Here is a 17,803-nt window from a genome sequence, read left to right as displayed (position 1 = left end):
ATATTTTGTTATTAAGATACTGTACAATAGATATCGATTTGAAAAAAAAAATATCGAGACCTGAAGTGTTTCATTGTTAGATGGCCTCTGAAAAAAAATTACATGCACATTTATCAGCTGAAGTGTATGATCTCAAACCACACAATGGTATAGGATAGGTATAAATCTATTAAAGATCATAGCCAATAACTTTATTTTTATTCTGTTCCGTATCTGCGTGTTGTATCCGGTCACGATTTCCTGCTTACATACACTGAGGAATTTCCGGTCAGTGACAACAACACAAATTGTAACACGTAACACATCGATTTTTTTCTGTCAAAAAACATTGAGATGGCTGATGATGTGGAACACCCCTCGACTTTACAGAACGAAAATCCACAAATCGTATCTGACGCCTTCAGCACCGGTAAGTCGGTCCGTGAAAGTACCGTAACACGACCAGGTTTGTTCTAGACCTACAAGTGTACTTTCATTTTCGCTGCGATTTCGACTCCGCGGGCCTCTATGTGTACTGTTTTGTACTGTCCAGTTCTATGATCGACCCTCGTAAGTTTTTTTTTAATTAAGTGAAGTATAAAAAGGTTCCAGATAATAAACACGCATTGTTGATTTTAGAGGCAATGGGACCTGTTTCTTTTTTAATGCACAATTTCCGACTTATTTAAGACTTCCGAATTACGCATTACGGTAAAAGAGATGAAAGAGTTCATAGAATTAGCAGAAAACGTCGATGCCTTTTTTAATTCTTTCTTCACGCAAATACTATTTATGATGTCGATAGTTTAGCTTGTCTATGAAATACTGCGTCTATTTGTAGATATTTTTTAAAAGAACAGAAAAAATGAAAATAACCTTTATTTATCGTCGTTTACATGGTTAACAAGCAACATAAGCTCTGTAGAGCAAATATTGTTTTAAATGTTGGAGGAAAACCAACGTGCCATCAGTGGGGAAACAACAAACCCAGCAGACATCATCCCCTGCTGCAAGTGTGGGTCGAACCCACGATGTCCTACGGGACAGTGATCTTAAACTCACTCATGACTGCACTGACGGTTGGGGTATTTACCGTTTAAGCACTAAGTTTAATTTTGTTTTCGAAAGATAATTAAAAACATAAATGCTCATGTATTATGCTGCATGTTTCATTTCATTAATGAAAACTGAAATGATATCAAGTTTAAAAATTTGAATCAGAATTTTTACCAAAGATAGGTTTGAACAACAATGTCTTCTAGTGATCATCATGGGAATGAAAGCGACAAGATTTATAATTATGAATGTCATATTGATATCTTCAACACAATTATTAAGGCACATTTGACCGACGTGACTGCTGAATCTATCTGCATAATCTATAAACATCGGAACCATACAGAGATGAGCATTTTGTACTGACATCAAGAGTAGCAAGGGATGGCACACATCGAATGTCATATAATGTTGCATTGAAATTCTTATGAGTGGTTATAACCCTCACCTTTACTTACACTACAAAGTTAAATATTTAAAAGTTTAAAGAAATCATTTGAAACATGTTGGAGGTCTCCAGACAAAAATCAAATACTGAAATAAACAATTTGCAGTAGATTGCAAAAATGGTCAAATCAAATTTTTTTTCATGGAAACATAATTTGATAATAAAGCCTTACCAACTTCCCAATAAGTATAGAACGACAACACAATATACAATGTATATCATAATAATCTCATCAAATGTTCTGTAGGCCAAGAACTGTTGTAAAAAAACATAACTTCTCCTGCAAATGTTTGTCAATTAATAATTAAAATATTGGATAAATAAGATTTATATTGTGTACTGTACTTGATGGAATTAATTTGTGTTACTCACTCTGAACTGACATCATTCATAAATAGCTGGAAAATCTCCGATATCTTCAATAACACATAAATGTTGAAGTCCAAAGCAGGTGGAAGTTTTTTTTTTTTTTTTGTTTTTTTTTGTTTTTTTTTTTGTAATTATCTTTTTATTCAGGATTTTCATCAACATACATAAAATACAATTATTCCTTTACACACTCACACACAAACATACACAAAAACCTAATCTATATATATCATTTGCTTGCTCTCACGTACATCGACAAAATATTGCATATAAAATTCCCACGCATATTGCATACTGCATACATTTACACACATCCAATCTTATATCCAGAGATATATTAACATAGTACGGTATACGGTATATAGATATATACTGTATACATAATACATACACAAGCAAAGCGAGAAAAGCAAAACATCATATTGACACTAATAAATTACATGTAAACAAAGATCATGTTCATACAGACAGCACATGCACACAGAAAGGCACACACACACAAACTTTCAAAACATACTCATACATACATAATCAATTTGTACATGAAAACAAAGACGGTATATAAATATATACTGTATACATACAACAACAAAGAGAAAAGCAAACATCATATTCACACTTATAAATTACTTGTAAACATCATGTTCATACAAACAGCACATGCGCACACACCATCACACGTACACACACTCACACACATACACACACAACAAACTTTCAAACTCGCATACACACATAATTAATTTATACATGAAAACAAAGAAGAAAAAAGGCAGAGAAAAGAAGGGAAAGAGAGAGGAGAGGGGGAGGGAGATTCAAAAATAAAGATGTATATATTAAAATGAAATAATTTAATTCAAAAACTTCTTTACCGAAATTAAATAGATTCAACACTGCCAGAAGGAAAAATATTCAGTTTAGTTCCAATAATGGCATCCATTTCTTCCAATTATTTTCAAAAATCAATTTTTTGTGTACATTATTTCCATTGTTGATATATTTTTGAACAGTAAAATGATCCTTGATATCATTAACAAGAGCCGTTATATTTAAAGCTTTGTTGAAACATCTTGTTTTATAGATATAATATTTAATTATAATAATGATTTCATTATCAACAGGGTTGGCATATGAAGATAATAAACCAAATAAGAAAGATTCTTTGTTCATAGAAAAAGCAATAAACAATATATCAACTATATAAGTTTTCAAATTCCTGCAATAATTCTTGTACACATACACATTCCCAGAGCAAATGCGTTACTTTCTCTGGTTCACTATAACAGAAAGTGCATAAAGGACTAGCAATTATATGTGTTTTAAAAAGAAAAGTATTTGTGACTAGGATATAGTGAATAATTCTCAGTTGAAACCATTGTAACTTTGGACTGCGGAAGACATTAAAGGGAATTTTAAAGATTTTTTTCCATTTGTCTTCATTAAAGTAGAAATGTTGTTCCTGCCATTTCCTAACACCGGTTGGTACAGAAGCTGGTGTGATGAGACAATTATAAAAGTCTTTTGAGCCTTTATGGTTCTTATAGAAAATTTCTAAATGCATAGGTATAAATGGCTGAACTGGATTTTCAAATGGAGGCTCTAAAACATAATTATCCATAAAAGATCTAACTGCAGATATCAGTCCGTGGTATTGGAGAAAGTTAGTGTTGGCTCTGAATTTTTCTAGAAACTCATTAATTGTATAGAAACTTAGATTACCATGATTTTTAACCAAGTCATAAATTGTATAAATTCCAACATTAAACCAGTTTTTGTAAAAGATGGTGCTATTTCCAACTTTTATATCTGTATTATACCATAATGGAGTTTTCAAAAAAGAGTCATGATCCAATGCCCTTTTCCTAAATAGTCTAGAATTTCTCAATTTTTTCCATATTCTGAAAACATCTTTCCAAAATTTATTAGAACACTTAGATTCACATACAGATATGTAAGCATTCCCACAGCACTGTAACTTTTTAAAATCTATCATAGTCTTTAGGAGGATAACCCATTTGCCTGAAGACTTAAACATCCTACGTACCCAACCTAACTTAAGTGAATCTATGAAAGCCTGGACATCTATCATTTTCAAGCCTCCATTTAAGTAGTTTTGGATAACAACATCTTTCTTTATTTTATGAGGCCTATCATTCCAAAGGTAGTCAAATATTATGGAATTTAATTGCACTATGAATCTCTCAGGTGGGTTAGGCAGAGTAATAAAAAGATAATTTAGCTGAGAGATTAATAGGGATTTTATAATATTAATTTTACCAATAGGAGTCAAATTCCGCTTTTTCCAAGAGGATATTAGAGATTTAAGTTTTACTATTTTTTTGTCAAAGTTCATCCTTGGCATTTCAGCTAGGTCAACAGAAAAGTCTATTCCTAGAAATGTGAACCTGCTTTTACCCCACTGTAAGTCTAATTGTGGCAAAAAAGTTTCCTGACTATATTTTTTGCTTCCAAACCAAATAACATGTGTTTTATCTGTGTTAATATTGAGCCCCGATATCTTAGAAAAATTGTCTAGCTCATTAATAGATTCCTTTAAAGATTTTTCTGAACCATCAAGCAACAATCCGGTATCATCAGCATATTGTAAATTAAGAATATCTGTATTATCTACCTGTATACCTCTAATATCTTTATTATTTCTTAATCTAGCAGCAAGAACTTCAGCACAGAGAATAAATATATATGCAGCGATCGGGTCGCCTTGTCTGCATCCACGTTTGATGTTGACAGCAGAAGAAATATTGCCACCTTGATTTACATAAGAAAAAACTTCACAATGCAAAGTTTTGACCCACTTTTTGATGTCAGTTCCAAAATTAAAAAAATTTAAGACCTTCTCAATAAAATTCCATGAAACAGAATCAAATGCTTTTTCAAAATCTATTGATAGTAGCATTCCAGGAATATTTTCTTCTTCAGCATACTGCATCACATCATATAGAGTTCTGATATTCTCACCTATATAGCGATCAGATAGAAAACCGGTTTGATCACAATTAATTAACTTGTTTAAATATTTTCTTATTCTTTGGGAGATAATTCCAGAAGCTATTTTATATGAAATGTTTAAAAGAGAAATAGATCTCCAATTTTTTATAAAATGTCGAGGTTTGTTACCCTTAGGAATACAGGTTATTATGCCTTGTCTCTGTGTTACTGAAAGTTGACCAATAGAGAAACCATAGTTGATAGACCTAACAACAAAGTCCTTTAGATCTTTCCAAAAGCATTTAAAAAATTCAGCAGTATATCCATCTGAACCAGGGCTTTTATTGTTTTTCATATGTTTTAGAAATATACCTGCCTCGTCTACTGTAATCATACCTTCTATACTATTGGCTTCATGTTCCTCTAATTTTGGAATATTACAACCATGTAGATAATTGTCCAGACTAACATGTTCAACTTCCTTAAATCTGTATAAATCCTCATAGAAATTGTTTTTTGTTTTTTTGATAAAGAAGCTGTCCGTTTCGTTTTTAATATATCCGGATTTCTGTTTTCCGGCTCCTTTTTTATTCATGACCAATGCGTAAACGAAAATTAGGTCGTGGATCGGGTTTTTGGATAATTATTTTAAAATACTTCTAGAGAAAAAATATTTTACATATGACTTCTGTATATACCAAAGAATACTTAATTGGGTCCATTATCCCGTAAAAATATTGGTTTCGGGTCCATTATGGGCCATTTTGGTAATTCAACTATGACGGCAATGGGGTCGTGGATCGGATATTTTGATAATTATTTTTTAATACTTTAAGGCAAAAGAAATAAAAAATATTTTACCTCTGACATCTATACACACCAAATATTATTTTATTGGGTCCATTCTCTTGTAAAAATATCGATTTCGGGTCCATTATCGGCCATTTCGGTAATGCAACCCGGACGACAATCTGGCCGCTAATCGCGAATGATTAAAAAATCGAATTAAAATACTTCTCGGTCAAATAAACCCCGGATATTTTACATATGACACAGTTAGGCACTGTAGAACATTATATACGGGTCCGTTCTCTGAAAAGAATGCTTATTTAAGCCCCATTTTCCTCTGTTTCGGTAATTCCATCTCCGTTTCGGTAAATACCCCAACCCCTGCACTGATGACTTGTTAGCGCATTATAGATCACGGCTACCGAGGCACCCTTGGTATACAGTGTATAATACAAATATATCATGGGAAATCTGTGCAATAGTTAAGAATAGTTGGCCCTCTTTACTGGTAATCAACTGATGTTCTATTGTACAAGCTTAAGGCCAAAGGCCCAAGGCAAAGAACATCAGTCAATAAACAGCACCGATGTTCAAATATTCTGAACTGTTGCACAGACAACCATGATATACTTGTTTTATTCCATAACCAATAAAAGGACACATAGAATCACTAAAATCTTACTTTCCTGTAAGCTTAGAAGTCGCCATGACTGTAGTCTGGCAGTGTTGACATCTGACTGACTTAGACGCTTGAAAGGGTAGGACCGAATTCTGAAACATCACACGATGTTCAATAGTTACACATGTCTACAATATTCATTTTAGTGCGCAATAGTTCAAAATATAGCTTATGCTTATTATCAGGAAAATCAAACAAATTACGTAATCAATAAATTTCGACCACTGTAAAAGTGTAGATTATAGGTTATCTTACTAGCTCAGACTAGTTTGAATTTCCCTTTAGCCTATAACTAGTGGTAGGATGTTTTCCATGAGAGTGTATATATGTAAGGTCACTAGTAACAGTTAATCATAAAGTTTTATTTCTTTGTCATTTCAGCCACACAGATATTGCAGCAGTACGGATGGTTTATAGTGCTAGGATGTCTATTCCTGCTGTACATCCGCTCAAAAATAAAACCTGCTTACACCCAGATGAAGAGGAGAGCAGAAGAAAGCAGAGACAAAAAACTCGGTACTGTACATTGAGTATTATCATCAGTATTATATATACTGTACTTGTATTCATGAGGGTATAAACAGGAGTTGGTAGTGTGTTTCTCACATACTTCACAGGGTTATCTAGTGGTTTCCAGGGAAAAGGTACCTTGATCTCACACGGGGGGGGGGGGGGGGGGGGGGGGTTAAGACAGCTGGTACACACTTTATGATGCTGCTCACTTTAAATCATCATTTTGCATTGAGTAACCATGTCTTATATAATGATATTATTAATTTTTGCGCACATTCCAACAAGCATTGAAGATTATGCAATGCAATGAAAAACTTTCATAAAAACTCACATTTGCTTGCATTACAATGTAAGAAAAATAATTAAACATGGGTCTGTTCCGCAAACAAGGATATTTCAACCCTCATGTAAGAGTTTATCTGGCCAGCACTCGGCAAGCCTCATGCTGACTGGCAAAACTGTTACTCTTTGGTTGAGATATCCCTGTTCACGGAACAGACCCATTTTAGATTCTATTAATCTCAGTCACCAAAACAGGTTTTGGGTCTGCGTTTGTTTATTAAAAGTTCTTTAAATGTGAAATATACCAAGTATGAGCAGGAAGTTGTGTGAGAGTCCTTCATATAAATTAGCTAGATTTAAAACAAAAAATGTATACAAAAAATTTCACAGAAAATATACATTATAGCTTCAGTATGTATCAGTTCATTTGTGTGAAATATTCCTCATGGACTTGAAATTGAAACCAAAAGAAATCTATAAAAACAACATATTTTGTATACAGATAAAACTATCATTCAGGGATAGACACTAAGTTAAAAGTCCTAGTAGCCTGCAGGGCTACTAACAATAAATTATTGGTAGCCCGGATAAAATTGTAGGAGCCTGAACAACGAGCGCCGAAAGTCCAAGGGGGGGTCTGGGGGCATGCCCCAAACACGATATGATTTATTTGGTGGTTAAATTGTGTTTCTGCATTCTGGTTTTGATTAGAATTAAATCATATGTTAATTATATTGCAAATTTATTTTTTCTCCCAAGTTCTTTGAATCTTGATATAGTGTTGGTAAAACAGCCATTGGAAATCACGTTCCCATGATTTCTTGTATTTTCGCACCCGCTTGGGTTCATATTGATGCTGAATTTCCCTTTTTTCCTCAGACGTCTTTGCCTTTTTGGCTGCCGGTGGTGATGTCCCGAGTAACCACCGGGAGAGAGACATTTTTACAATATAATGAAGCGTCAACGTCAAATACACGCTCTCCGGAAGTGAATATCAATGCACTTCCGATACAAACGCACTCGATACTGAGAACATCATTCAGACGCTTGCGATCAAAGCTATGCGATACAAACGCTTTATAGATCCACTGCCAGATAACATGCACCCAAACATGCGCAGATATTGATTTTTAATATCGAAGATATTTTCTTTTGCAAAAATATGAGGATTCTTTTCCTTAGGTGTTTAATATATCTGGTAGCCAGGCGGGCTACCGCTATTAAAGCCACTGGTAGCCCATCCCTTTTTGTGGTAGCCCCAGGGCTACCGGGCTACTGTTAGTGTCGACCACTGTGACATTATTACCTTTGTGGGGATGTGTTAATATATATGTGTATACAATTCAAGGAATCACTGAATCAAGGTGACACTGGGATTGGGAAATCACTTTTGAATCTAGAATTTGGACCATTTTACACTGCTTTGAAAGTTGTTTATGATAAACTAGATCCTTCATGATAAACTAGATCTTTACTTTATGATAAAAACAATGTCAAAACAGTGCAAATGACCTGTTAAAGTTAGCAAGCATACTGGGTATTCCTTAAGTAATATAGCTACCAGCCCTTACTAATGTGGGTTACTGTGACCTTGACCCCTGGGGCTACTTTGGCTGAGTGGTTAAGGTGTCCTGACACTTTATCACTTCGCCCTCCACCTCTGGGTTGCGAGTTCGAAACCCACGTGGGACAGTTGCATGGTACTGACCGTAGACCGGGGTTTTCGTCTGCGGGTACTCCAGCTTTCCTCTACCTCCAAAACCAGGAACATCCTTAAGTGACCCTGGCTGGCTAGGATGTTAAAAACAAAATAAACCAAACCAAAGAGACCTTGACTCAAAAATCCTAAATTTTAAACTTTTAAACATTATGATCTTTTATCTTTGTTTGAAAAATGATCAGAATCCCTCAAGGCATGAAGTCGTTAGACCGCTGACCCAACGTTTCAACAGTAGGGAAGTAATAAACAGTAACTATGATACCATTCTATTATGAAATGTTGAATAACCATGCAATAGTTTAAAGTTTAATGTCCCAAAGTTCTTCTGAATAATAACAATGATAAAGTGCATGTCAACATGTCATTTTTCTTTGGCAAAACAGATCCAGATGTTGCCCAGAGCCGTTTAGAAGCCATGGAGAGAGCGCGGCAGAAACTGCAAGAGGAACATGATGCAAGAGCTTCACTATACAAGGAAAAACAACTTGTGGTAAGAGTTACTTCCCCTCCCTTGTTAATTTGATAATATTATCTATAAAACACAAAGGAACCACACAGCGTTTAAAGTGTACTGAAATTAAAATTTAATTATGTTCTCTAAGGAAATCGTTTTGTAGTTATACACTATAACAAAATTAGGATTGTGCTGAAATTGTTTGGAATTATACCCCATAACAAAATTAGGATTTTGCTGAAAATATTTGTAATTTTACCCAATAACAAAATTAAGATTTTGCTGAAATTATTTGTAATTATACCCCATAACAGAATTAGGATTTTGCTGAAATTATTTGTAATTTTACCTCATAACAATTTCAGGATTGGACAGAAATTATTTGCAATTTTACCTCATAACAAAATTATGATTGGACTGAAATCATTTGTAATTTTACCACATAACAAAATTTGGATTTTGCTGAAATTATTTGTAATTTTACCCCATAACAAAATTAGGATTGGACTGAAATCATTTGAAATTACACCCCATAACAAAATCAGGATTTTGTTAAATTCATTATAGAAATTAAAAACCCTATACTCGTTAACACAACTACTGGGTAAGAGTTCCCCTATATCAATTAATGTTTCTTGATTTCCCTGGACCATTAAGTTAATAGTACAGTCTTTGACAGCCCTTGATCCCTTAGCACCTTGATAGGGGAAATCTCCTTTTTGAATAGTTTATTGTAATACTAATGCTTCTCTCTTAAACCTGACATAATGGAAAAAAAACATGCTTTGTAAAATCTAAAGGTTCTAAAGAAAGGGTTGGAGGCAAGTTTAACAGTCAGTCTACAACATGAAAAAAAACATGGATACATACATTGCCCTGATATAGAATGTGGCTTCTTGGTATGATTTTACAGAAAGAAGAAGAAAAAAGACAAACAAAAATTGAAGAATGGGAAAACCTTCAACAAGGAAAAGCATATCGCTCCAAGATCAAACCTGTAAGTACTGTGTTGATGTGATAAAAGTGTTGATTTTTCAGATGGTTCAACTAACTTTTATAACAATTAGAACATTCCTCTAGGTAATACATTTTTGTATGTATGTCACCACGACCTCTAGGTAACATGTATGTAACATGACCTCTAGGTAACATGTATGTCACCACGACCTCTAGGTAACGTGTATGTCACCCCGACCTCTAGGTAACATGTATGTCATCCCGACCTCTAGGTAACACGTATGTCACCCCGACCTCTAGGTAACACGTATATCACCCCGGCCTCTAGGTAACATGTATGTCACCCCGACCTCTATATAACGTGTATGTCTCCCCGACCTCTAGGTAACATGTATGTCACCCGACCTCTAGGTAACGTGTATGTCACCCTGACCTCTAGGTAACGTGTATGTCACCCCAACCTCTAGGTAACGTGTATGTCACCCCGACCTCTAGGTAACATGTATGTCACCCCGACCTCTAGGTAGCATGTATGTCACCCGACCTCTAGGTAACGTGTATGTCACCCTGACCTCTAGGTAACACGTATATCACCCCGACCTCTAGGTTATGTGTATGTCACCCCGACCCCTAGGTAACATGTATGTCACCCCGACCTCTAGGTAGCATGTATGTCACCCCGACCTCTAGGTAACACGTATGTCACCCCGACCTCTAGGTAACATGTATGTCACCCCGACCTCTAGGTAACATGTATGTCACCCCGACCTCTAGGTAACATGTATGTCACCCCGACCTCTAGGTAACCTGTATGTCACCCCGACCTCTAGGTAACATGTGTGTCACCCCGACCTCTAGGTAACATGTATGTCACCCCGACCTCTAGGTAACATGTATGTCACATGACCTCTAGGTAACATTTATGTCACCCCGACCTCTAGGTAACGTGTATGTCACCCTGACCTCTAGGTAACACGTATGTCACCCCGACCTCTAGGTTATGTGTATGTCACCCCGACCTCTAGGTAACATGTATGTCACCCCGACCTCTAGGTAACCTGTATGTCACCCCGACCTCTAGGTAACATGTGTGTCACCCCGACCTCTAGGTAACATGTATGTCACATGACCTCTAGGTAACATTTATGTCACCCCGACCCCTAGGTAACATGTATGTCACCCCGACCTCTAGGTAACATGTATGTCACCTTGACATCTAGGTAACATGTATGTAACATGACCTCTAGGTAACATGTATGTCACCCCGACCTCTAGGTCACATGTATGTAACATGACCTCTAGGTAACATGTATGTCACCCCGACCTCTAGGTAACGTGTATGCACCCCGACCTCTAGGTAACATGTATGTCACCCCGACCTCTAGGTAACGTGTACGTCACCCCGACCTGTAGGTAACGTTTATGTCACCCCGACCTCTAGGTTATGTGTATGTCACCCCGACCTCTAGGTAACATGTATGTCACCCCGACCTCTAGGTAACATGTATGTCACCCGGACCTCTAGGTAACATGTTTGTCACCCCGACCTCTAGGTAACGTGTATGTCACCCCGACCTCTAGGTAACATGTATGTCACCCCGACCTCTAGGTAACATGTATATCACCCCGACCTCTAGGTGACACGTATGTCACCCCGACCTCTAGGTAACACGTATGTCTTCCCGACCTCTAGGTAACAAGTACGTCACCCCGACCTCTAGGTAACACGTATGTCACCTCGACCTCTAGGTAACATGTATATCACACTGACCTCTATGTAACATGTATGTCACCCTGACCTCTAGGTAACATGTATGTCACCCCGACCTCTAGGTAACGTATATGTCACCCCGACCTCTAGGTAACACGTATATCACCCCGACCTCTAGGTTATGTGTATGTCACCCCGACCTCTAGGTAACATGTATGTCACCCCGACCTCTAGGTAACATGTATGTCACCCCGACCTCTAGGTAACATGTATGTCACCCCGACCTCTAGGTAACATTTAGGTCACCCCGACCTCTAGGTAACGTGTATGTTACCCCGACCTCTAGGTAACGTGTATATCACCCCGACCTCTAGGTAACGTGTATGTCACCCCAACCTCTAGGTAACGTGTACGTCACCCCGACCTCTAGGTAACATGTATGTAACATGACCTCTAGGTAACATTTAGGTCACCCCGACCTCTAGGTAACGTGTATGTCACCCCGACCTCTAGGTAACATGTATGTCACCCCGACCTCTAGGTAACGTGTATGTCACCCCGACCTCTAGGTAACATGTATGTAACATGACCTCTAGGTAACGTGTGTGTCACCCTGACCTCTAGGTAACATGTATGTCACCCCGACCTCTAGGTAACATGTATGTCACCCCGACCTCTAGGTAACATGTACGTCACCCCGACCTCTAGGTAACATGTATGTAACATGACCTCTAGGTAACATGTATGTCACATGACCTCTAGGTAACGTGTACGTCACCCCGACCTCTAGGTAACATGTATGTAACATGACCTCTAGGTAACGTGTATGTCACCCCGACCTCTAGGTAACATGTATGTCACCCCGACCTCTAGGTAACATGTATGTCACCCCAACCTCTAGGTAACGTGTATGTCACCCCGACCTCTAGGTAACATTTAGGTCACCCCGACCTCTAGGTAACGTGTATGTCACCCCGACCTCTAGGTAACATGTATGTCATCCCGACCTCTAGGTAACATGTATGTCATTCCGACCTCTAGGTTACATGTATGTCACCCTGACCTCTACGTAACATGTATGTCAGCCCGACCTCTAGGTAACGTATATGTCACCCCGACCTCTAGGTAACACGTATATCACCCCGACCTCTAGGTTATGTGTATGTCACCCCGACCTCTAGGTAACATGTATGTCACCCCGACCTCTAGGTAACATGTATGTCACCCCGACCTCTAGGTAACATTTAGGTCAACCCGACCTCTAGGTAACGTGTATGTCACCCCGACCTCTAGGTAACGTGTATGTCACCCCGACCTCTAGGTAACATGTATGTAACATGACCTCTAGGTAACATGTATGTAACATGACCTCTAGGTAACATGTATGTCACCCTGACATCTGACCTCTAGGTAACGTGTATGTCACCCTGACATCTGACCTCTAGGTAACATGTATGTCACCCCGACCTCTAGGTACCATGTATGTCACCCCGACCTCTAGGTTACATGTATGTCACTTTGACCTCTAGGTAACATGTATGTCACTTTGACCTCTAGGTAACGTGTATGTCACCCCGACCTCTAGGTTACATGTATGTCACTTTGACCTCTTGGTAACGTGTATGTCACCCCGACCTCTAGGTAACATGTATGTCACCCCGACCTCTAGGTAACATGTATGTCACTTTGACCTCTAGGTAACATGCATGTCACCCCGACCTCTAGGTTACATGTATGTCACCCCGACCTCTAAGTAACATGTATGTCACCCCGACCTCTAGGTAACGTGTATGTCACCCCGACCTCTAGGTAACGTGTATGTCACCCTGACCTCTAGGTAACGTGTATGTAACATGACCTCTAGGTAACCCGTATGTCACCCCGACCTCTAGGTAACATGTATGTCACCCCGACCTCTAGGTAACATGTATGTAAATTGTCACCACGACCTCTAGGTAACATGTATGTCACCACGACCTCTAGGTAACATGTATGTCACCCCGACCTCTAGGTAACGTGTATGTCACCCCGACCTCTAGGTAACGTGTACGTCACCCCGACCTCTAGGTAACGTGTATGTCACCCCGACCTCTAGGTAACGTGTATGTCACCCCGACCTCTAGGTAACGTGTATGTCACCCCGACCTCTAGGTAACATGTACGTCACCCCGTTCTCTAGGTAACATGTGTGTCACCCTGACCTCTAGGTAACATGTATGTAAATTGTCACTACGACCTCTAGGTAACATGTATGTCACCACGACCTCTAGGTAACATGTATGTCACCCCGACCTCTAGGTAACGTGTATGTCACCCCGACCTCTAGGTAACGTGTACGTCACCCCGACCTCTAGGTAACGTGTATGTCACCCCGACCTCTAGGTAACGTGTATGTCACCCCGACCTCTAGGTAACGTGTATGTCACCCCGACCTCTAGGTAACATGTACGTCACCCCGTTCTCTAGGTAACATGTGTGTCACCCTGACCTCTAGGTAACATGTATGTAAATTGTCACCACGACCTCTAGGTAACATGTATGTCACCACGACCTCTAGGTAACATGTATGTCACCCCGACCTCTAGGTAACGTGTATGTCACCCCGACCTCTAGGTAACGTGTACGTCACCCCGACCTCTAGGTAACGTGTATGTCACCCCGACCTCTAGGTAACGTGTATGTCACCCCGACCTCTAGGTAACGTGTATGTCACCCCGACCTCTAGGTAACATGTACATGTCACCCCGTTCTCTAGGTAACATGTGTGTCACCCTGACCTCTAGGCAACATGTATTTTTGACCCTTCATATAGTGACTCGGTTATGGAGTATATAAACCTGGTACTAGGTTCTTCAAACCGGCTCTTTAAGTTGTATTCCACTCTGAGCACATTCCAATTCTTCCTAATCACTCGGCTAGGGAGTTTGTCAACCTGGTAAGTTACTAGGTTCTTCCAACCGGCTTGGCTTGAATGTCACCCTGGAAGGAATAAAGATGCTTCCTATCAACTCAGACAGGGTGTGTGCCACCCTGGAAAGAGACGAGCTGCTCTCTTCTGACTTGGCTGGAGAGTATGTCACCCTTGTAAGAAACTATAGCTGCTTCCATCAAATTCAGATCGGGTGTGTGTCCCTTTTGTATGATACTAGCTGCTTTCTCACCAACCTGGCTATGGCGTATGTCACGCTGGTTAGATACTAGCTGTTTCCTACCAACTTGTCTGATCATGAGTAATATGTCAACCTGGTGAGATACTAGTTGTGTCCTAACAACTCGTCCAAGTAATGTGTCACCCTCGTAAGATACTTCTTTCTTCCTACCAACTTGGCTAAGTAAAATGTCACCTGGTAAGATACTAGTTGTGTCCTAACAACTCGTCCAAGTAATGTGTCACCCTCGTAAGATACTTCTTTCTTCCTACCAACTTGGCTAAGTAAAATGTCACCTGGTAAGATACTAGTTGTGTCCTAACAACTCGTCCAAGTAATGTGTCACCCTCGTAAGATACTTCTTTCTTCCTACCAACTTGGCTAAGTAAAATGTCACCTGGTAAGATACTAGTTGTGTCCTAACAACTCGTCCAAGTAATGTGTCACCCTCGTAAGATACTTCTTTCTTCCTACCAACTTGGCTAAGTAAAATGTCACCTGGTAAGATACTAGCTGTTTCCTAACAACTCGGCCAAATAATATGTCACGCGGGTTAGATACTAGCTGTTTCCTATCAACTGGGCTAAGTAATATGTCACCGTTGTAAGATTCTTGCTGTTTTCTACAAACTCGTCTAAGTAATATGTCACCCTGGCAAGATACTAGCTGTTTCCTACCAACTCTGCTAGCTAATATGTCAACCTCGTAAGATACTTGTTTCTTCATAACGACTCAGCTAAGGTGTTAATTTTGATACTAGCTGCATCCTAGCGTCACCATGACAGGACAATATATTCTTCCTATTTTCTCCCGCTAGCACCTCGAGTGTGTCACCGTGGCATGATTCTAGGTGTTACATGTTATTTAGCTAATCTAATTGATAAATCATTATCATATGTAACCCAGAGTTCTTGGGTTTAATTCACAGTGGGTTGTAACTCTAGTATGTTAATTTAAAGTGATTGTAAAAATACATCTACAATGTATATCAAAATGAACATACATTGATTAATTGATTAAGAGTTTTTTTTTCACTGTCATCAGGCCTGTTGAACAATAAATATATTAATATACTGTAAACGTGGAAATTTAAACAATGGAGAAATTTACGCTTATTATGCGGATCCTTTTTGATGGCGAAAATTTCCCCACACGTGTATTAGGTTGATATTAATTTGAGTATACCCGAACTTCAAACGAAGGTGGGTCGATCACGAAAATTACCCCCACGTATAGTTTATGTATCGAAATCGTGAAATTAGCCACCCGCGAAAATAACCACATTTACAGTACTGTATACCTGGTAATTTTCACCCCCGTTTAATTTTCGCCCTTTGACGATAGGGCAAATTTAAAATGAAGGCGAAAATTTCAAGCTGAATTGAAGGATTTATAAACCATGGTACAAGGGCTAAGTGTAGTCAGATTACAAATAATCACGTACTAAATTAAAAAAGCGATAAATACTAAGTTATTTTAAAAATTCAGTCATTTTGTTTTAAATTATGTAGTCCGGTCATGACAAAAATGAAATACAGAGTGGCATCAAATTCCTGCCACGGAAAAGACTAATTTTCTGAGTTCATCGTCGCTCATGTACAAGTGAACAAGATAAATCACTGGTCAGTCATCAGTCACGGTGCGGCGAACTTACAATTGATCATGTTTGCTTAAAATTACCCATGCATACCCGATACTACTTTAATCAGCAGTGACTAAAAAAAATCTGAGCACAGGTAAACGTTCTTTGTCTCACACCTGATTACATTTCACATCTCATGCCGGTAAGACAATAGGGGAACTCGATAAGTCCCGAGTGGTCCGATTGTAACTGTATTGAGAATTCCGAACAGAATTTTTCGATAAAGGATATTTCTTGAAAATCATTTGGGGCGAATTTAAAACGGAGCGAATATGTTTTGTGTTGCTCAAGGACGAAAATAACCTGGGGCGAAAATAACCAAGTATACAGTATTTTGTTAGAGATGGTATTTGAGTTGTCATATCTGATCTAGATATAATAATTCTAAAGTGAATCTATTAGTTCTTTTTTCTTTGGCTTTGATTTGTCTAAAAACAGTTACGTATGAAGTTGTGACTTGTATGGGTGAAGACATGATAACTGCCCGATAAAGGGCTTTACCATTTTCATGCAAAAAAATAACAGTGTATACGAATTGTGTTTAGGAACTACAAACTTATGGGCATATTACCTACTGTAGACAGCTTGGTGATATGGTGATCTCATTTAGGATATTACTTCAAAACTAATATTCAAGTTAAGTGAATTTAGCAGAAAACTGGCCCTAGTTGGTACATAATTTACTAAAAACAGCAATGTGCTTGTTTTGTTTGATTATTTTTGGTAAAAGTTAGGAAGTAACCTAAGATTGCAACAACGTCTGGAGCTTATGGTTTTCGGTGCAATATTAAATTTGTGATTGAGTCTAACAGCCAAAACACCGCTTTGAATTACTCAGGTACATTCATACAGTAGTCTTGGGTCTTGTATGATTGACATATTTATCTAGTGTTTTGATAAATGTGATAAAGACCAGTTAAAGCCATATTCATTAACACATATCCCAGTAGTTATATTCTACCTACAACAGACTGATGTACCATTACGCGTAGAAGATGGAGCCAGCGCGTTTATCTCAATGACTGGAATACCACTTTTTAGCTCGTTTCTTCGAAGAAGAGTGAGAGCTTATGTCGTCACTCCGGCGTCGGCGTCGGCGTTGGTTT

The 17,803-nt window shown here is 38.4% G+C and overlaps 1 protein-coding gene across 1 annotated transcript in view; it reads left to right on the top strand.

Moving 5' to 3' along the window:
* Positions 1-240: 240 nt before the first annotated feature.
* The window catches only part of LOC117340789 (selenoprotein S-like), a 39,057-nt gene continuing 21,494 nt past the window's right edge, over positions 241-17,803 (top strand). Inside the window, exons 1-4 of the mRNA XM_033902562.1 lie at positions 241-409; positions 6,651-6,785; positions 9,168-9,274; positions 10,152-10,235. Of these exons, the coding sequence (XP_033758453.1) occupies positions 334-409; positions 6,651-6,785; positions 9,168-9,274; positions 10,152-10,235 (402 nt within the window). The 5' untranslated portion in view covers positions 241-333. The remainder of the gene's footprint in view (positions 410-6,650; positions 6,786-9,167; positions 9,275-10,151; positions 10,236-17,803) is intronic.

This window comes from Pecten maximus, chromosome 13, assembly GCF_902652985.1.
Source record: "Pecten maximus chromosome 13, xPecMax1.1, whole genome shotgun sequence".
NCBI classification, from domain to species: Eukaryota; Metazoa; Mollusca; class Bivalvia; order Pectinida; family Pectinidae; genus Pecten; species Pecten maximus.
The sequence above is the reverse complement of the archived record's forward strand: the minus strand, read 5'-3'. Positions and strand labels throughout refer to the sequence as shown.